The 22425-nt window shown below is 40.5% G+C and overlaps 1 protein-coding gene across 1 annotated transcript in view; it reads right to left on the minus strand.

Annotated features, from left to right (window-relative positions):
* The window catches only part of GLDN (gliomedin), a 68759-nt gene that overhangs the window by 35942 nt on the left and 10392 nt on the right, over nt 1-22425 (minus strand). The window contains exon 2 of the mRNA XM_004281274.3: nt 2727-2778. Within this exon, the coding sequence (XP_004281322.1) occupies nt 2727-2778 (52 nt within the window). The remainder of the gene's footprint in view (nt 1-2726; nt 2779-22425) is intronic.

The following is a 22425-nucleotide window of genomic DNA, read 5'->3' on the forward strand; positions in this document are numbered from 1 at the left end:
GGTTCATCTTTCTGGGGATTCCCTGTGCCTCCTGGACTTGGATGTCTATTTCCTTTGCCAAGTTAGGGAAGTTTTCAGATATTATTTCTTCAAGTAGGTTTTCTGTCCCTTTCTCTCTCTCTCTCTTCTTCCTATGGGACCCCTGTAATTCAAATGTTTGCTTGACCCAGAGGTCCCTTAAATTATCTCATTGTTTAAAATTCTTTTTCTTTTCACTGTTTTGATTAGGTGATTTTCACTATTCTGTCTTCCAGATTGCTGATCTGTTCTGCATCCTCTAATCTGTTATTGATTCATTCTAGTGTATTTTTCATTTCAATTATTGTATCCTTCAGTTCTGATTGGTTCTTTTTTATATTTTCTTTCTCTTTGTTGAAATTCTCACTGAGTTCATCCATTGTTCTCTAGAGTCAGTGGGTATCTTTATGACTATTACTCTGAACTCTTTATCTTATAAATTGCTTATCTCTGTTTAATTTAGTTCCTTTTCTGATGTTTTGTCTTGTTGTTTCATTTGGAAGGTATTCCTTTGTCTCTTTATTTTGCCTAACTCTCTGTGTTTGTTTCTATGTATTAGGGATGTTGGCTAAATCTCCTAGTCTTGCAAGAGTGGCCTTACGTGAAAGGTCTCCTGTGGGGCTCAGTGGTGCAATCCCCCCTGGTCACCAGAGCACTGCTGTGGGCATGCTGATGCACGGGACTGGCCTCAGTGCAACTGACTTCGAGGCCAGTCTGGGACTATTGTGGGTGCTCTGTGGTACGGGGCTGGCCCCCTGGAGTGGGAGCCACTTTGGAGGGATGCTGGTGCCAGCCAGGGCTGCCCAGCGGTTGGGGCAGGGCAGAAAGTGTTTTGGAGGGACCACCTGGAGTGGGTCCTCAGGGGAAAGTCAGGGTGGGGCACACAGTGTTAGTCAGGTTGATGGACAGTGACAGAAATGGTGCCTGCCAGTGCTTCCATCCCCAGAACCCTGCCCCTCTAGCACACGCCTTAAAATTCATCAGTGAGTCTCCTTCTCATGTGACCCAAGCACTTTCAAGCTGCTGCCTCTGTGCTGGGAGTCAGAGTGAATGAATGTGTGTGAAAGCCCCTCAGGAGAGTCTCAGTCTCCCACAGCCCTTCCACTCGCCTAAACGTAAACCTTACTGGTTTGCAAAGCCAGGCATTATGGGGGCTTGTCTTCCCAGTACAGATCTCCCAGGCTGGGGAGCCTGATGTGGGGCTTGTAGCCCTTGCTCCTCAGGGGGAATCTCTGTGTCTGTGACGTCCCTCCTGTGTGTGGGTTGCTGCACTGGGGGTGTGGGTTGGACTAGACTGTGTCTCTGCCACTCCTGCCTGTCTCACTGAGTCCTTTGCTTTCTATTCTTAGTTTAGAAAATCTGTTCTGCTAGTCTTCAGGTGGTTCTCAGAGATAGTTGTTCTATAAGTAATTGTAGTTTCGGTGTGTCCATGGGAGGGAGTGAGCTCAGGGTCTTCCCACTCTGCCCTCTGGATGTGGACCTCTCCATAATACACATTTAATGCAAAAATAATTTCCCTCTGTTTCCTCAGAATGCTACACCCCCTTCTCAGAGGCAGGAAATGCAGTGTCTGAAATCAGGCACCGTAGGCCCATCCTTGGGCCTGGTTAGTGCCTGGCTGGGGCAGAGGGTGATGAATTGGGTGACTGGCCTCAGCACAAGGTACCACACATTTCTAATTACCCAAGATCAAGTTATTTTCCATGGCCATATTGAAAATATTATTATTTTTCATAATTACATTATAATTGGTTTTTAGCCCAGTAAAAACATATGGTAAAAGCAAACCAACATGTATTTTCATAACCTAAAGGGTTCCTAGGTATTCATTCTGTCCCTGGCCCATTGGCCAGCACAGGTGCTCCCCACATGAGCTTCTGAAGGGCAGGAGGCAGGCGTCCCTGCCCTGAGACAAGAGGCTGGTCTCTCTAAGACTCTGGAATAATCACATCAAGACCATTCCCCTGGGACTTCCCTGGTGGTCCAGTGGTTAAGACTGTGCTTCCACTGCAGGGGGTGTGGGTTCAATCTCTGGTCAGGGAACTAAGACCTGGAGCAGCCAAAAGAAAACAAGACAAAAGACCACTGTGTGCTTCCCCTGCCCCATCCACCAGCCATTCCAGGTCCTAAGGCTTGATGTGCCTTGAGGTTAATTCCCTCCCTCCTTTCTACTTGTCCTTGATTCACTGCGTGGAGCGGGACAGAGTATGACCAACCTCCAGTCCCACCCAGCACATAGTAGGCACCACACAAAGCACTCTTCATAAAAAGTATTTTCTTAACTAATTAGCGGTTTGCATCTAGAGCTTCCCATTCAAGCTGTATGTATGATATAGGGAAATAATTACTTCTGGTAAGAGCTCTCTACTATTTAGCAAGGTCTTTTTCCTTTCTTTTCCCCTTTAAAAAACTAATGGAAATAAGGAAAACATCAATGGCCTCAGTTCAGGGTACCACAATATTTCTAATTACCCAAGACCTAGTTATTTTCCATGGCTGTATTTCTGTGGCAATACCAAAAATATTATTATTTTTCAAAATTATATTACTATTGATTTTCAGCCCATTGAAAACATCTGGTATACAAGTAAACCAACATATATTTTTATAACCTAAGGAGTTCCTAGGCGTTCATTCTGCCCCAGCCCTTTGGCCAGCATATGTGTTTCCCACATAAGCTGCTCTTGGTCAGTGCTCGGCCAGCCTACCTGTCAGGCAGATACCCCTGGTGCTGTTGCACAGGTCCACCATCACTCGGATCTGCAGGAAGAGAGAACCATTAATAGCGGTATGGTAGGCAGTGGACCCTGAACTTGCCCTTTATTCAGACAAGCAGAAAGCAATGATAAAAATTAACAAAATAACTTCAGGAGAATATGTAGAAGTCCGAGGAAAAGTTAACCTAAAACTGAAAAGAAACCCTTAAAAGATCTAAAGTTTTTTTTATATCTGCAGCTCATCTATCAACATTGTCAACAGAATCTCCTTGATTTCTACCAAACTCTGAGAAGGCCGAGGATGGGGAAGGAATCACCAAATCTACAGCCAGGCTGGCCCCCACAGTGTCTGAAGGGCTCAATCTGTGGGTCTGAATAAAGAGGGCTGGTGAGCTTAGCAGTCAGAAGCAAACACTTAACTATCTGAATGAGTATGGGTGAGGTACTTAACTCCTTGACACTTTGGTTTCCTCTGAAATTGTAGATTATATGAGTAGCTGTCTTGAAGGTTAGGCAGCTCCATGTCTGGCATGTGGAAACTGTCCTTAGAGGAGTGATTCTCATGCCATGTGGACACTGCCTACTTGCCACTGGATGGCCACCTGGAATACATGGTCACTGCATTGTGGTACCATCCTGACACCTGGTTCCCACACACCACTTTACACTCCTCCCCCCATGCATTTTCCATGCTGCTGCTAATGAGCTTCACAAAACCCAAATCTGATCAGGTCAGTCCTGCTTCAAACACTTTTGTGACTCCTTGCTGCTCTGAAGATACAGCAAAATTCCTCCTTCTCCGGCCTCAGCTCACACAATTCCCCTCTCCCTTTCTGTTCTATAGTTCCACTCTGCCTCAGTTTGTTCATCTGTAAAATGGGGATATTTGTAGTACTTACACCTTAGGATTGTTGTGAAGCTTTAGTGAAGTTATATGTGAAACCCTTAGAACAGTGCCTGGCATGTAGGAAGCACACACAAAAGTGTTTTCTGTTTTGTGGAGGCAGCAGAGAGTGCAGAGAGAGGCATGAATCCTGAAGTCAAACTGCTTGTGTTAATCATGGCTTTGCCATTCACAAGCAGTGTGACCTTGGGAAAATTACTTAACCTCTCTGTGCTGCAGTGTCCTTGTCTGTAAATGGAGTTAACAGTACCTACCTTACTTAAAGCATGGTTATGTGGATAAATGAGTGAATACATGCAATACTCTTACAACAGGGCCTGGCATATGATAAGCAAACTCTATTTATGCTACTGTTTTGATGGTTCCTTGGATATGCCTGGAATGACTTAGTTAATTTATCAATTTGTCATCCAAGAATTTAAAAGTTATACATAGAGCAATTTTTAGACCCAAATAATGTGGCATTTCAAAACTGTGGGAAGAAACATCATTAGTTGGGAAATGGAGTTGAGACAGCTGGATAGAAATGTGGGGAAAAATTGAAAAGATGGATCCCTATTTCACTCCTTACACTAAACAAGTTAAGTGAGCCCCATTAATCAAAAAATTAAAAGTTAAAAACAAACTAGTGAAAATACTGAAGGAAACCTTGGGAAAAATATTTATAATGGTATTAGAGTAAGAAAGACTTTTCTAAGAAAGAAACAACCCTCATGCTATATATAGGAAAAATGTGATAAATTCAACTGTCTAATAATTAAAAATTTCTGCAAGAGGTAAAATACTACAAACAATAACAAAGGAGAAACACAAACTTAGAAAAATAATTGCAAAGGGCTTGTATATAAAGAGCTGTTACAAAGCAATAAGTAAAGGGAAAAAAACAAAAACAAAGGAAAATGGGCATTGGAACCAGGCAGAAAGTTCAAAGAAAAAAAATAGTGCCTTATCTTCACTTACAGTTGAAGAAAAACATCAAATTATGAAATACTATTTTTACTTCTTAGGTTTGCTAATAAAAAGAATAACAGAGCACTTCTCACAAGGGTGTCAGGAAAGTAGCACTCTCATATTGTGTTGATGGAAATGTAAAGGGATACTGCCTCTTTGGATGGCATTTTGACAATATCTACTAAAATTTAAATGGATCTACATTTTGACTCATCAATTACACTTTGAGATTTATTCTACAGATACACTCATATATGCATGAGAAGATGTAAGTACAAAGATGGTTGTTGCAAAAATGTGGGCAAAAGCAAAAACTAGAAACAACCTAAATAATTATCAGTGAGGTCTGGTTAGAGAAATTGTAGCATATTCACATAAGGAAATACTGTGAAAAAGAGTAAATTTAAATCCATAAAGCTGATATTGAAAGATCTCCAAGATAAACGAAAAAATACAAGGTACAGAACAGTATGTATAGTGTCCTTTCATTTATATAAAAAAAGTAGTACATACGAAAATGCTACTTTATGCTTCTCTCTTGCTGCTTTCCAGATTCTCTCTTTGTCTTTGACTTTCTAGAATATTTCTGGAGAGAAACCTAAGAAGGAGAACTGAAACCTAAAAACTCCTCCTCAAGTAAGGAGCAGTAGAGAGCCAGGGTCAGAGGGAGCTATACTAAGCATGATTGGCCCTTCTGTTTTATTCAAAATTTTCGCTGATTTCTCTCTCAATTAAACTCTTTGTAAAAAGAACATGTTTTGGTTTGAAGGGAAAATTTGTTTTGTCTTCTACCTAGGTTTATTTTGTTTGCTAGGAGATCCAGAGGGAAACTTGTATGGTATTTACTTTTTGTGAAGTGTGTCAGCAGGTGCTTACTAACTGCTTTAGAAATTTATTGTGAAATATATCATACATGTCACAAAAATATGAAAGGTGTGCCAACAGTTTAAAGATGAATAATAAAACAAACATGTATACACCACCTTCAGCTAAGCAAGGCTTTAGAGCATCCCAGGTGCCCCTCAGAAAACACACCCTTCCCTCCCAGACACAACCACTCCCTGAGCTGAAGTATATTGGGCCATGAAACTCTCCCTTTTGTACAGATAGCAACAGAGAGGCTTAGCGAGGTGAGGTCATTTATTCGGTCACACAGCTTGCTCTTGGAAAAGACAGGCTCAGCTCCAGGTTTCCTGATTCCAGGTTTACTGCACTTTCTATTATGGCTCTGATGAGTATCTTAACGTAACCAGAAGAAATTTCGATTCACTGTGTTTAGTCACGCTCATAAATTAATGCAATCAGCTGCACTACAAAATTTATCATCTTAAAAAATGTATAATTGTCCATTGAGAGGACCATTAGAGGCTTCACAATGCTTCATCTGTTGCCTGGGGGATCACAGCAGAAGGAGTAGTTAGAAACAACAGAAGCATCAATAGGGAAAATTAACCTTTCTCTCTTTTATGCTCATCACTGGTCTGCAGTTGGCACAGCTTCTATAAAAAATGATGAAGAAGGAGTTTTCATTCCCTGATCTTTTGGCTTCATTTATATGCTAAAAGTTAATTTAGATAAATTGTGTTAATCTTCACTCGGGAATATTCTTTTAACAAACATGGTCTATATAAGATTGTACCAAGGTAAAACATGGTATGAAAAGGTATGGCCATAAGAAAATCAGAAACTTTTTTTTTTTTCCTGATAATAATGATTAAAAGTTTGGAAGAAAATAAGAAAAGTCAAAATTGAAAGTCACAAAATCTAGCTTGTCAAATTAAGGAGTCATATTTGGTATACAAGGCTTCCTAGATCTTGATTTAGGATTTGAGAACGGTGAAGCTGGAAGAGGTCTTAGAGCTCATTGTCCTGGGGGTGTCGGGCAGGACCCATCCAGGAGGTGGCCCTGCCCCTTGTCGAGGCCATCTCCCCCTGCTCTCCCCCATTGCTCTGCTCCAATCACACTGGCCATCATCACTGGTCTTTGCCATGCCTTATAAGGCATGGGGACTTGTTTTCAGCTTTGACAACATATGGCAGCAATGGGAGAAAAGACAGCCAAAATGGGTCCCATTAGTGGCCTGACCAGACCTTCCAGTTTTCTCTCTGGATACAGAACTGGTCTCACTGGATCAGTAGGACTCATGGGATCTTAGGAAATTCATGGGCAAGGAAGGGGCCCCTGAAGAAAAGTAATGGACTTCTTGCTAATCTGGCATCAGATGGCTTGAGCTGGATCTAATTCAAACTAAAAATAGATGGGACTAATTTGGCAGCCTCTATGAGAAAGAAAATGCTATGAACTGGGAATCTCACTTGCAGGAAGCTTATACAAGGATATCTGGGCAAGAATGCTTATTGCAACATTGTGATGGCAAAGGCATGCAAAAAATCTAAATGTTCACCAGTAAGGCACTTGTTAAACAGATGAGAAAGAATGAAGTAGATCTATATGTACTAATCTGGAAAGATGGCCTTGGCATACTGTTAAGTGATAAAAGCAAGGTGCAGCCCAAGCCATATAACACAATACAACTTTTTGGTTGAAAAAGAATATTTAGATATGTCTGGATAAGCACAGAGAAAAGTTGGAAGGCTCATGAACCAAACCATTAACAGATTTTTTTTCTCCTGGAGACTGAGACCAGGAGATAAAAGGGGGATTTTCATTTCTTAGTTTGTATTGTTTTAAAAGATATGTTGGGATTATGGGTGAATTTTACTTTGCTATGCTTTTAATAATTCAGAGAGAGAGAAGAGAGCATGCAAGCATTATATGAAGCCAAAAGATGGGTCTAATGATCCAGCTTTCCCGGGAATCCAAATATCATGCCTTCACAATAACCCCCATCACTTGGAATAACCTGGACAGATCTCTGTTGCTTCTAGACAAATGGACATAGAATGAACCAGAACAGCTGTCTAGTAAGTTTCAAATTGTTCATTAGTCATAAGATTTTTCTTTTTCCCACATAAATTGCCAACCCTCCAAATAAAAAACCAAATAGAATGAAGCTAGTCTGGGTTAACTTATCTGTAAAATGAGAGGGTTGGACTAGATAGATGATTTCAAACTCTGCTCCCAGGAGGAATCAGGGGAGGAAGTGGGGAGGGACACCTGGAGACCTAGAGTCAGGGGAGGAGGGATAAGAAAGCTGAGGTCCAAAGAAAGCAAGTGAAGTAGCTGGCCCAGCCTCCCCTAGCTGGTTCCAGAATAGAGTCCTGTTTTTCCTCCGCATCTACTTTTTCATACCATTTAGCCTTTGCAAAAGGAATTGTCTGAAATTCAACAGGAAATGCAAATTTTTGCTTTAGTTTACTTTGAATGTGAATAAGATATTAGATTTTTACCAGTTGATTATGCATCAACTTCAAGAAATCTCTTCTGTGCAAAAGAGAAAGGTTTAATCAAAAGTGTTTCTCATCAGAATGAATAGAGCTAAATGCCGTGTGCTGCCACTGATCATCAGAACACAAAACCTCAGGTGGTTGGCTGGCCTCCCTCTTGAACTCCCTTCCTCTCACCTTTTACTCTCAGGACTGATTCACGAAAAAGTAAGGGAGCAAACCTGCCTGTCATCACCAGTTTATGTATTGCTAAAATAATGTGTCCTGTCATGGCTCCTCTGAAGTTCCCCAAGTACAGGTTCTGGTTTGCTGGGGGGAACAATGTTTAAATTCCAAGTCACCTTTCAGATCTGACCTATTTTGTAACTTAAATTCCATTTTCTTAGACAACTGAATACCCTTTATGGTGCTCCTTAATTATGCAAATTGCTGTTATTTTGTGTACACAAATGATCCTTTAGAAAACATTGAGCTATGAATGTGGTGGCCCAGCTGCTGCAGGTTTAGACCACAGGTATTGGCGGAAGCCCTCATGGGGTCTGAAGCTGCGGTGAGCTACCCTGGACTCATCCCTCTGAAAGGCAGGAATTCACACTGGGACCAAGACGTGGTGATGACAATCTGCAAACCCCAACAGGAAGGTGGGGTTTGCTATGTACGGGGTGAAATACTGAGTCACGACCTTCTTCCTGCAGCTTCACAGGAAGATCAGCCAAAGGTCTAGGCATTTGTCGCAAGTGAACAAACCCTGGCCATCCCACACTAATGGCCTGGGGCCGAGTGCTCTTGTCAGTTGAAACTGGTATCCTCGGAGCCCAGCTAAATCCTAACGAGTCTTCCCCAAAGACACCCATTCCCACTAACTGCCCCCTTTACAGCCCAGCAGCATCACCACATGGCTGCTTGTTGGCACGCTCTGTCATGTTTTTCGGGCTCCTCAATCAGATAGGCTCCTATTGGTAGAGACGTACTCTTCCTGTACACCGCATTCACTCATCTGGTCCCTTTGCCAGCATTAGAATGGCATTGAGCACATAGTAGATATTCAATAAATACTTCATTATTGACTACGCAATCAATTGGGAGGGGAATGTGCTCTTCAACCAAAGATATTATTCCTTTTTTCACCAGCAGTATATGGGAACCGAACATCTAGCATGTGGTTACCTGTTTCTCTTTGTGCCCGTTTGCTTAAGATAAACTTTTTGGCAAACACTCCACTAATCCTTAGAAAATAGGAGCTTGGAGATGCTAGGGTTATCCTATAGGGTCCCTGATACATGGCTAACAGAAAATAACAGAAACACTTCATGCTGTCTTGAGTAGAAATACCTGGTTAGGCCTGAGTTGGCCAGGTAGAGACTGGGGTGCTGAATGAAAAGGAGTCTCAAACATCAATGAAAATGCAATGCCATAGGGAAAACATGGTATTCCCCAGCTCTTCCTGCTTTGCTAAGTAGATCAGAATGGAGGTGAAGACCAGCCTGCCCTCCAAGGAGCAGGGGTCTCAGACTACTTGTCCCTAAGGCATTTATTTTCCTGAGTAGCTTACAAGGGCTGAACTGAATTGCTAGTGACGGTGCGGCCTCCCATCGCCCTCTTTCTCACCCTGCCTCAGTAATTGCCTGGATTCTCTAATAAAATGCTGAACAAACAGTTCACATGTATTGCTTTAGAGTCCACCCACAGCCTTGGCCAGCCCTCTTGCACACAAAGGCTGGGGAGTCACAGAAGTTGAAGCAGCTCAGGCTGGGCCCAGGCCTCCTCAGCAATCCCAGTTGGAAGGGGCAGTTCCAGCAAATGCCCTCACCCAATGTCTCCGGCAAGATTACTTTCAGCTCGGATCAGGGCCTGGGGGAACAGCCCTGTGACATTTATTAACCCTGGGGACACCTAAAAATGCATGACAGAAGTCCCTGAAGGAGCAATTCCTTCCCCGGGTGTGCTTGGAGGCCTTCTTTAGGTCTGACCTGATGGGGGAGATGAGTGACTTGCTTCTTGTTGGCTGAGCAGGATCCCCTACTAGCTCCCCAGCCCCTTGACAAAACAGGACTCATGGCAATACTTACCCCAGGGAGTGGCTTTGAGGAGTAAATGAAGGAGTCCTTATAAAAACAACTTTTTGGTGTTCGTACTAGTGTTACATAAACATGATTTCTCATGATTTGAATGTAAATCAGCTGATTCTGCTTTTTAAAAAATCGTCAATTCATACTATTTTAATCAAAGCCTGATTACTAGTTTCGAAATGTAAAACAGAGTAGGATTTATAGAAATAGCCAGATATAAATTGATAATTGCCCTAACCCATTAAATATAAGCCTCGATTGGTATTATAACTCTCTTCCTAAACCATTCCCTTCTCCTACCAGGAGCCCCTCAGGTGCCAGCAAGCCCCAGTTCTCAGCCTTGTCCTGTCTGCAGTTCAAGCAGCTGCCTCTCAGGAATGGCCTGTCCTTTTGCATTTCCTTCTGTCGCCTGCTTAGTTGGGAGCTGCTGACAGCCTGGACTCCTCACGCTAACATGCTGACCCGGCTCCAGAACCAGGAGTGATGGGCCACTCTCAGAGGAGGCTCAGAACGCCTTCTCCCACTACCTCCTGTGCTCACACCTTTCTTCCTCCAGGTCGGAGATAGACCCAAACATGGAGACAACATGATGTTTTATGTACTTATACTGCATCTCATCCTGACACAGCTCTCTCCCAATCATAAGAAAAAGTAGCAGCTAAAAATCAAGTTACTAAGTTCAAATCCAACTTTAAGAAGTTGTTTTGTATTGAATTGCCTATTTTCAAGCCCAGCAATTGTACAATTTATTCTGGCGAGTTGTTTCTTAAAGGGGAAAAGCTCTTTCTATCTCTGTGTATTTTAAACACATGCAAATGTAATGGAACAGCTTTCAAGTGAAATTATATGTAACTATGAGAAAATATTGGTAACTATTTGATCTTGAGACCTGAGGTAGGAAAGAACATTTTAAGCATAAAAGCAAAAGAAGAACCCATAAATGAAGGACTTTATAGATTTGAGTACATGAAAATGGAAAATTTTAAATACTTCCCACCAAAAAAACCCCCAGCAAACAAAATTAAAAAATAACACCCAGGGCTGAACGGTGTGGTGTAAAGAACATGAGTTTTGGGAGTCAGATACAGCTAAGTCTGATCTGAGTGCCAATTCCTTCACTCACTGGCTCTGTGTCCTTGAGCAGGATGCTCTCTAAGCCTCAGCGACCTGTCTGTAAAATGGGAATAATCATAATAATGATAATAATAGCAACTACCTCATAAGGTTGTTACTAGGATAAGAACTTTTTTGACACACATATGTAAAGCTCTTAGCATAGTGCCTGGCAAGTTTTAGGTTCTCAATAAATGTTATAATCATTACTAAGGGAAAAATATTGCAACATGTGTAATACACTAAAAGCAAATAGCTTTTCTATATAAAAGGTATTTGTAAGTTAGTAAGAAAAAATTTTTAAAAACAAATTAAAAAATGAGTTAAAACATGAAAAATCTCCCACAATGACTTCAGATCACCAATAAACATATGAAAAAAAAATTCATCCTCACTGTAATCAAACACCTGCAGCCCCCTCCCTGATGTTAGGGATGCAACCTGTCCCAGGGTTGGGTCCCGCTTATTTATTTATTTACTTAGTGTCCTACAATTCAACTAATTCTTCCTTTCAAAAACTTGTGTTTCAGGTGTACAGTATTATAGTTCAACATCTGTATACAGTAGAGTAGACTACCATAAGTCTAGTTACCATCCATCAATACACAGTTGACTACTTTCACCCAACCCTCCAACCTCCTTCGCCTCTGGTAATCACTAATCTCTTCTCTGTATCTATGAGTTTGTTTTATTTTGTTTCTTGGGTTTTTTGTTTAAGATTTCACACTTGAGTGAAATCATATGGTATCTGTCTTTCTCCATCTAATTTCACTTAGTATAATACTCTCAAGGTCCATCTATGTTATCACAAATGGCATGACTACATAATGTTTTATGGCTGAATAGTATTCCATTCCATCTTCTTTATCCATTCATTCATCGATGGGCACTTAGGTTGTTTCCATATCTTGGCTATTGTAAATAATGCTGCAATGAACAAAAGGGTGCATATATCTTTTCAAATTAGTGCTTTTGTGTTCTTTGGGTAAATACCCAGAAGCAGAATAGCTGGGTCATATGGTAGTTATATTTTTAATTTCTTGATGAATCTCCATACTAATTTCCATAGTGGCTGCACCAACTTACAGTCCCACCAACAGTGCATAAGGGTTCCCTTTTCTCCACATCCTCCCCAATATTTATTATTACCTGTATTTTCAATAATAGCCATTCTAACAGGTGTGAGGTGATATCTCATTGTGATTTTGATTTGTATTTCCCTGATAACTAGTGATGTTGAACATTTTTTTCATGTGCCTGTTGGCCTTCTCTATATCTTCTTTGGAAAAATGTCTATTCAGATCCTCTGTCCATTTCTTGAATCAGGTTTTTGTTGTTGTTGATGTAGGAGTTTTTAAATATATTTTGGAAAATAACCCCTTATCGGATATATGATTTGCAAATAACTTCTACCATTCAGTAGATTGTTCTTCATTTTGTTGATGGTTCCCTTTGCTGTGCAGAAGCTTTTTAGTTTGATTTGGTCCCATTTGTTTATTTTTGCTTTTGTTGCCCTTGCCTTTGGAGTAAGATCCACAAAAACATAGCTAAGACTGACGTCAATCAGGTTACTGCCTATGTTTTCTTCTAGTAATGGTTATGGTTTCAGGTCTTTCTTTCAAGTCTTTAATCTATTTTGAGTTAATTTTTGTGTATGGTGTAAGATAGTGGTCTAGTTTCTTTCTTCCTTTTTTTTTTGGCATATGGCTGTCCAGTTTTCACAACAATATTTACTGAAGAGACTGTCTTTCTCCATTGTATGTTCTCTACTGCTCCTTTGTCATATATTAATTGTCTATATATGTGTAGGTTAATTTCTTAGTTCTTAATTCTGTTCCACTGATCTATGTGTCAGTTTTTGTGCCAGTATCAGTATAGTATAGTATAGTATAGTACAGTATAGTATAGTATAGTATAGTATAGTATAGTATAGTATAGTACAGTTTGAAATCAGGGAATGTGATACTTCCCCAGCTTTGTTCTTCTTTATCAAGATTATTTTGGCTATTCAGGGTCTTTTGTAGTTCTGTACAAATTTGTTTAAGTTATTTGTTTAAGTTATTTATTTAAGTTTAAGTTCTGTGAAATTTGCCATTGACATTTTGATAGTGATTGCGTTGAATCTGTAGATTGCTTTGGGTAGTTTGGACACTTTAACAATATTAATTATTGCAATCCATGAGCACAGAATATCTTTCCACTTATTTATGACTCCTTCAATTTCTTTCATTAATGTCTTGTAGTTTTCAACATATAGGTCTTTTACCTCCTTGGTTAATTTTTTAATATAAATTTATTTATTTTATTTATATTTATTTTTGGTTGTGTTGGGTCTTTGTTGCTGCACACAGGCTTTCTCTAGTTGTGGCAAGTGGGGGCTACTCTTCATTGTGGTGCACAGGCTTCTTATTGTGGTGGCTTCTCTTGCAGAGGAGCACGGGCTCTAAGTGCACGGGCTTCAGTAGTTGTGGCTCATGGGCTCTAGAGCGCAGGCTCAGTAGTTGTGGTACATGGGCTTAGTTGCTCCACGGCATGTGGGATCTTCCTGGACCAGGGCTCCAACCCGTGTCCCCTGCATTGGCAGGCAGATTCTAAACCACTGCACCACCAGGGAAGCCCCTCCTTGGTTAATTTTATTCCTAGGTATTTTATTCTTTTTGATTTGGGTTTGCATTGCTAATGGGTTTGTTTTCTTAATTTCTCTTTCGGATAGTTTGTTCTTAGTGTATAGATATGTCACAGATTTTTTTTTTTTTTTTGCCCACACCAAGCAGCTCTGAGGGATCTTAGTTTCCTGACCAGGGATCGAACCTGGGCCTCCTGCAGTGGAAGCGCAGAATCCTAACCACTGGACTGCCAGGGAATTCCCACCACAGATTTTTATATATTGATTTTGTATCCTGCTACTGTTCTGAATTCATTTATTAGTTCCAACAATTTTTTGGTAGAGTCTAGGGTTTTCTATGTATATTATCATGTCATCTGGAAATAGTGACAGTTTTTACTTCTTCCTTTCCTATTTGTATACCTTTTATTAATTTTTCTTGCCAAGTTTCTATGGCTAGAACTTCCAATACTATGTTGAGCAACAGTGGTTAGAGTGGGCATCCTTGTCTTGTTTATGATCTTAGAGGAAAAGTTTTCAGGTTTTTGTTGTTGAGTGTGATGTTAGTTGTGGGTCTGTCATATATGGCCTTTATTATGCTGAGGTATGTTCCTTTTATACCTACTTTGTTGAGAGTTTTTTATCATTAATGGATGTTGAATTTTGACAAATGCTTTTTCTGCATCTATTGTATTAAAATATATCTAGTCTAAAATGTGAAGTGGATAGCTGGTGGGAGGCAGCTGCATGGCACAGGGAGATCAGCTCGGTGCTAAGAGGGGTGGGATAGGGAGGGTGGGAGGGAGACACACGAGGGAGGAGATATGGGGATGTATGTGTGCATGTGGCTGATTCACTTTGCTGTACAGCATAAACTAGCACAATATTGTGAAGCAATTACAATAAAGATGTTAAAAAATAAAATACATCTGGTTTAATGTGTCATTTAAGTCTGCTGTTTCCTTATTGATTTTATTTCTGTATGGTTTATCCATTGATGTAAATGGGGTGTTATAGTTCCCTACTATTATTATATTGCTTTTAATTTCTCCCTTTAAGTCCATTACTATTTGCTTTATATATCTTGGTGCTCCTCTGTTGGGTGCATATACATTTATAAATGTTACATCTTCTTACTGGATTGACCCCTTTATCATTATCTAATGCCCTTCTTTGTCTTTTATTACAGTCTTTGTTTAATGCCTATTTTGTCTGATATGAGTATATCTACTCCAGCTTTCTTTTCTTTTCCATTTACATAGAATATTTTTTCCATCCTTCAACTTTGGTCTGTGTGTGTACTTACTTCTTCTTCTGTTTTTTTTTTTTTTTTCAAAAATCTTACCTCTTCTTCTTATTTTTTTGTTGCACTTTTTTTAAACTTTTTATTTTATGCTGGAGTGTAGCCAATTAATAATGTTGTGATAGTTTCAGATGCACAGCAAAGCAACTCAGACATACACATACACATATCCATTCTCCCCCAGACTCCCCTCCCATCCAGGCTGCCACATAACATTAAGCAGAGTTCCCTGTGCTATACAGTAAGTCCTTGTTGATTATCCTTTTTAAATATAGTAGTGTGTGTGTGTACTTACTTCTGAAGTGAGTCTCTTGTAGGCAGTTTATAGATGAGTCTTGTTTGTTTGTTTTTTTCAATCCATTCAGCTACTTTGTCTTTTGATTGGAAAATTTATTCCATCTACATTTAAAGTAATTATTGATAGGTATTTACTTATTGCCATTTTGTTAATTGTTTTCTGGCTGTTTTTGTGGTTCCTATTTGTTCCTTTCTTCTTCTCTTTCTATCCTTGTGTTTTGGTGGTTTTCTTTAGCGGTATATTTCAATTCATTTCTCATTTTCTTTTGGGTATTTACTGTAAGTTTTTCCCCTGTGGTTACCATGAGGTTCACATACAACATCCTATGTAAGTAGCAGTCTGTTCCAAGTTGGTAGCAACTTAAATGTGAACACATTCCAAAACTTTATATTTTTACACCCCTCCACATTTATACTTGTGATGAGACATTTTAAATCTTTTAATTTTGTGTATCCCTTAACTAATTATTTTAATTGTAGTTAATTTTACTACTTCTGTATTTTTAACATTCCTGGTTGCTTTATAGGTGATTATCCACCAGCTTCATATAATATTTACTTTTTCCAGTGAAATCTTTTACTTTCATACGTTTTCATATAATTAATTAGTGCCATTTTTTCAGCTTAAAGAAGTCCCTTTAATATTTCTTATAGAGCCAGTTTAGTGGTGGTGAATGTCTTTAGCTTTTGCTTAACTGGAAAACTCAATTTTTCCTTCAATTTTGAATGATCGCCTTGCTTGGTAGAGAATTCTTGATTGGAAGCTTTTTCCTTTCAACACTTTGAATATGTTATGCCACTCCCTTCTGGCCCATAAGGTTCCTGCTGAAAAATCTGCTGATAGTCATATGGGGTTCTTCTTGTATTTAACAAGTTGTTTTTCCCTTGCTGATTTTAAGATTCTCTCTTTATCCTTAACTTTTACCATTTTAATCATAATGTATCTTAGTGTGTGTCTCTTTGGGTTCATCTTATTTGGAACTCTCTAGGCTCCCTGGTCTTGAATGTCTGTTTCCTTCTGCAGATTAGGAAAGTTTTCAGCCACAATTTCTTCAAATAATTATTCTGGCCTTTTCTCTCTCTCTTCTCCTTTTGGAACCCCTATAATGCAAATGTTATTCCACTTGATGTTGTCCCAAAGTTCTCTTAGGGTATTCTTCATTTTTTTAAATTATTTTTTTCATTTTGCTGCTCTGTTTGGGTGAGTTCCATTGCTTTGTCTTCCAGTTCACTGATTTCTTCTTCTACCTCATCCAATCTGCTGTTGAACCCCTCTAGTGGATTTTTTTCAATTCATTTACAACTTCTGTTTGGTATTTTCTTATATATTCTATCTTTTTGTGAAATTCTCACTGCATTTGTCCATTCTTCTCCTGAGTTCAGTGAGCATCTTTATGATCATTATTATGAACACTTGATCAGGTATATTGCTTATCTCCATTTCACTTAGTTCCTATTTTGAGGTTTTGCCTTGTTCTTTTAATTGGAACATATTCCTCTGTCTCCTCATTTTGCCTAATTTTCTGTGTTTGTTTCTATGTATCAGCTACCTTTCCCAGTCTTGAAGAAGTAGCCTTATGTGGGAGATGTCCTGTGAGGCTCAGAAGTGCAATCCCACCTGGCCACCAGTGCCAGTAATCAGGGGTGTCCCCTATGTGGGCTGCATGTGCCCTCCTGTTGTGTTCAGGTTGTAGCTACTCCTGCGGTACATTGGTGGGTGGAGCTGGCCCCATGAATGGTTGTGCAGCCTGGTTGTGGTGGCTGTTGTATGCTGGTGGGTGGGGCTAGTCCTTGAAATGGCTGTGTGGCTGCCACGGTGGCTTCCATGCACTGGTGGATGAGTTATTGCACAGCTGGCTGTAAGGCCTGGCCAAGGCACAGGGGTAGGCAGGGCTCTTGGTGGGGCCTGCCCATTGATGCTAACAGGTTATATAGAGATTTCCAAAATGGTGCCCTCCAGTGTCAGTATTAGCAAGGCAGCCTGAGATCACAAAAATGGCTCTCGTCAGTGTCTCAGTCCCAGGGTAGTGTCCCAACTGGTTCCTGCCTCTTTGGCAGATACTTCAAGATTTGTAAGTGGGTCCCCCTCACCTATGGTCCAGGCACTTTCAATCTGGTGTTTTTGCACTGATTTTCAGGTTGAGTGAGTCTGTGCATGAGCTCTTTAAGCTGTGGTTTTCTGTTCTCTGGAGTTCCATAATTTTCCTGGACATATTTCCTGTTGGTTTTCAAAGCCAGGTGTTTTGGGTGCTCATCTCTCCTGTGCATGATCTAAGGGCTGGGGTACCTCATGTGGAGCTCAAATCCCTTGCTCCTCAGAAAAAACTCTGCCTTTGTGATCCTTCCCGATTGTGGATTTCCATGGCTAGGGTGTGGTTTTTTTCCTTGGCATGACCATATTTCTGTTTCTCTTGTTCGCCTTGATGTTGTCCTTTTACCTTTTGTTCTGGAGACTCTGTTCATCCAGTTTTCATGTCCTTTTTAGAGGGAATTATTCTGTATGTAGTTGTAGATTTATTGTGTCTGTGGGTGGAGGTGAGTTCAGGATCTTCCTATGCTGCCACCTTGAACCCTCTCCTGGGCCCTCCTCTTTTAAACATCAAACTACCAAGCCTCTAATATCTTCTCCCACCTGATCTGGCCAATGATTCTCCAATTTAGGATGTATTAGAATCACCTAGAGTGTAATCTACATACAGATTTCCAGACTCAACCTCCACTGATTCTGACTCAGCAGATCCAGAATGTAGCCCAGACATCAGCATTTCTAAACAGATGCTCCCAGGTCTCTTTGATGAAGATGACCCCCACCCACACTTTGAGAAGTTCTACCCTGTACCATCAAAAACAAGGGCTTGTTCCAGCGTCTTTCAGTTCCTGCAGTCTCTCTCTCTCTCTCTGTTTTCCTCTCCCAGAAAACTCCCTAAGAACTCAGACCTTGAGAACAGAGTCCTGACTAACGAGGTGGGGCTCTTTTTGTTCTTCTCCTGATGATTCTTCAGCAATTAAAAAAAAAAAAAAACCAGAAAGGATCACAGGGTAATTTCTCCATAAGTCACCATGCTTTGTTAACTTATTGACGTGCAAACCACTTTTAAAATTAGAGTTTTTATATCTTTCTGTATTTTCCAAGTTACTATAATGGAAACATTAACAATCAGAAAAAAGTTGCAAAACTCCTAGTCATTCTCACACTTCGTATATCATTCTAGCGGTAGCTCTGATGTCGCTTTCCCAAAAGTCTTTCTTCCCCATCTCAGGTTGGAGATGTTCTTATCTCCCCCACAGCATCCCTCACTTCTCCCATCAGGGCACTCTTGTCATCGCCTGGTTACTTGTTTGTTCCCCACTAATTGTAAGCACTTTGGGGAGGGGAAGTATATATCTTGTTTATTTTTATAACCTCAACACATAGCCAATAGCTTTCCACATAGTAAGCTGTGAATGAATGAATTCTTCATTCCTCAGCAGGAAAGAGAACATTCAAGAAGCTAGAGGCAGGCTTCCCTGGTGGCGCAGTGGTTGAGAGTCCGCCTGCCAGTGCAGGGGACACGGGTTCGTGCCCCGGTCCGGGAAGATCCCACATGCCGCGGAGCGGCTGGGCCCGTGAGCCATGGCCACTGAGCCTGCGCATCCGGAGCCTGTGCTCCGCAACTGGAGAGGCCACAACAGTGAGAGGACTGCGTACCACAAAAAAAAAAAAAGAAGCTAGAGGGAAGACTGAACATGTTAAATAGCAAATTAAAAAATATTAAAAAACACCCAATTCCAATTTATAGAAATGAAAGTTAGAATGTCTGAGGTGAAAAGTACACTGAGTGGGACTAAGAGCAGAAGAAAGATTAATGAATTTGAAGACATAACAATAGAAACTAGACAAAATGGAACACATGGAGAAAAAAGACTTAAAAAGCAAACAGGTCATCAGTGAGCTGTGGAAAAACTTAAAGTAGCCCAATACATGTGTAATTAGAGTCCCTGGCTGGCAGGGTGGGCAGAAAAATATCTGAAGAAATAATGGCAGAAAATTTCCCAATTTTAATGAGAACTATAAACCCACATTTCCAATAAGCTCAGCAAAACACAAGCAAAAGAAACATGAAGAAAATGACACTAAGGCATATAATAATAAAACTGCTTAAAACATTCAGTAAAGGGTAAATCTTAGGAGCAGCCAGAGGAAGAAAAGACACAACCCACAGAGAGGAACAAAGACAAGAACAGCAGGCTTCTCATTGCAAACAGGCAAGTGAGAAGATAGTGGGGTGACGTCTTTCAAGTACTAAAAGGGAAACATTCTCAATTCTATATTCAAAATAATTTTCAAGAATGAAGGCCAGGACTTCAGACATTTCTTACATCTCCCTCTTTCATGCTCCACCTAAAACGAACCACCTGCCGTTCAAGGGCCTTTTTCCCTTTCTGAAGCCATGCCCATCTCCCAAGTTTCAGCTCAAATGCCACCTTCTTCTTGAAACCTTTCTTGATTGCCCATTGGATTTTATTCTTACTTCTCTTCGGGTCTTACTATCCTTCGTTCTGTCATATGTGCTTGAGGATTTTCCCCTCCCACTAGCTGATGAGTTCCCTGAGGGCTCCTTTCTTGTTTTTCCTATCACCTCAGTGTGCACCCACACTGCCTGGAACAGGCACTTAGCATCTGTTATACTGACTTACATATTACCTAATCCCTGAAAGATTTCTTTTAAACTTCTTTCCAAGGTATTTCTGACGACTTAGAAGTACCTATTTATTCATTAACAAATACTTGATAAGTTGGGCCCTATGTTTATAAAGGTAAGACAATCTCTGGGTACAAAAAGCTTGCAATATAGTTAATTAATATAATTTGTTGTTTATACAAGAGTTTTAAGTAAAATAATCTGGGTTTAATAAGAAGTAGATAGACTCTTGGTTAGAAACTCCCTGTGTCCAGGTCATGAGTATTATCATGCTCAGCATCTCCACTATTTCCTGGGTATACCTCCAACTGGAATTCCTTCCCTCCCAGACTCTGGTATTCAGCTGCCTCTTCAATATCTTCACTTGAACATCTAACAGAAATCTCAATGTCAACATACCCCAAACTGAACTCCTGATATTCCCCTCAAAACTATTCCATCTGCAATTCTTCTATCTCATTAATGGCAATTCTATCTTTCCACTGCTTGGCCACTAACCCTGAAGTCACTGAACTCCTTTTTTCCCCCCCTCATATTCAAGCTGTCAGCAAATTCCATCAGCTGGACATCAGATATATCTGATATATCTGATATATAGATATCAGATATCTACTGCTACCACCCTGGCCTCAGCCACTGTCTTTTTTTACTGCAGTAGCTAAATAAATGGCCTCCCTGCTACCACTGCCCACCCTCCCCACACAGAGAGTCTAGGCCCATCATAGTGATCCTTTGAAAAGGCAGGTCAGATCATATCACTCCTCTGCCTAAAATCCTCCAAAGACTCCCCATAAAGGCTTTACAACAGCCTGCAAGGCCCTACTTGAACTGGTCCTCTTGTCTTTCCTTCCCCCAGTTATCCTCTCCCAGTCTTCTTGCTGTTCCTTGTGCTCTGGGGACACTCTCCTATCTCAGGGTCTTTGCATTTGCTGTTCCCTCTGCCTAAACAGCCCGCCCCTAGATTTCCACATGGCTCACTCCCTCACCTCCTTCAAGTTTTTGCTCAAATGTCACCTTCTTAGTGAGGCCTTCCCCACCCAGAAGACTTCCAGTTGCATCTTCCCCTTCCTGCTCCCTAGTCCTCAACGCTGCTTTATTGCTCTTCACAGCACTCATCACTTTCTAATATTGTAGATAATTTACTTACTTTGGTTCTTGTCGGCTCCTCCCCTCTTCCCCCACTGAACATAAGCCCCAACAGGACAGGGATTTGCATGGTTTGTTCATACTGTTTCTTGTGCACCCACAGTTGTGCCTGTGATATAGTAGGTGCTCAGTAACTACATGCCGAAACTAACACACACCTCCAAAACTCTTAGTATGAAAAGGAACTAGGTTCAGAGACTGTCAGATACCTTAGTCTATATTTGCCCTTGCTGAGTTGTGGATGCATTTTATGAGTGAAGAGGTATTCATCAAATACCTCACTAGAGGTCTAGCGAAGAGTGGAGATATATTTAAAGAGACAAGGTGACCAAAGATGACAAATTAGAGACCAAAACTGTACACAAACAAAGTTTTAGTTGTGTGATACAGACAATAAGTGCAGAAGAGGTTAGGGGTGGAAGAGATGAGTGTTTTGAAGTGAGCTAAGAATCACTTGTCTCCCCCAGGTCTCTAATGGAGTTTTCTGAAGCAGGAGTACTGCTGGAATAATCTCTCACTAACTGTTAATAACAATATTTTGTGCTCACATTGTTTCCTTCAAGAAGCATCTTCAGTTAATTTTTGATTTTTATCTAAGCATTCTTATCTTCACCTTATAGTCAGAAAAGTATACATAAACCATAGTTAAGTAACTTGTCCAATGTTGGGGGAATGGACAAAAAATTAATCCATTATCCCAAACTCTGCCCTTTGGCATTCTTTGTACATAGCAAAAACATTTGTGAAGATGTTTTGTCAACCTACTCCCTGCTCAGTCTCCTTCTCCCTCCGCTCAGAGAATAGCTACAAGTGGTTAGCCCAGAAAATATTTAGAGGAGGCCCTTGGGTTGAGATGCTCACCCACAAAATAATTGTTGATGATGTTAGCATCAGAACACTGGCTGGATGGAACTGTTGGTTTGACAAACATGCTGTTCCTATGGGGTTCAAAAGATTTGGTCTATGAAAGGATAAATGCATGAGTTCACCTTGAACATGAATAAAATATTTGCAAATTATCCTTAGTATAATTAACGTCCCTAAATTCAATACCAAGCATATATATTGAACCCATGAACCATAAAAATGACTATCTGGGAAATAACATTCTTTCTAGAAGTCTGTGTGTTTCCCTTATGGCACCCGAGACGCCAGACCTTGGAGTTATTCTAGAACCTGCCCTTTCTCTGGCAAGTTCTATTGATTCAATCTCCATTGTTTTAATTACAAGGCTTCAAAAGTCCCTGAAGCACAAAAAGGAAGGATTTGAGA

Source organism: Orcinus orca, chromosome 2 (assembly GCF_937001465.1).
Source record: "Orcinus orca chromosome 2, mOrcOrc1.1, whole genome shotgun sequence".
Taxonomy (NCBI): Eukaryota; Metazoa; Chordata; class Mammalia; order Artiodactyla; family Delphinidae; genus Orcinus; species Orcinus orca.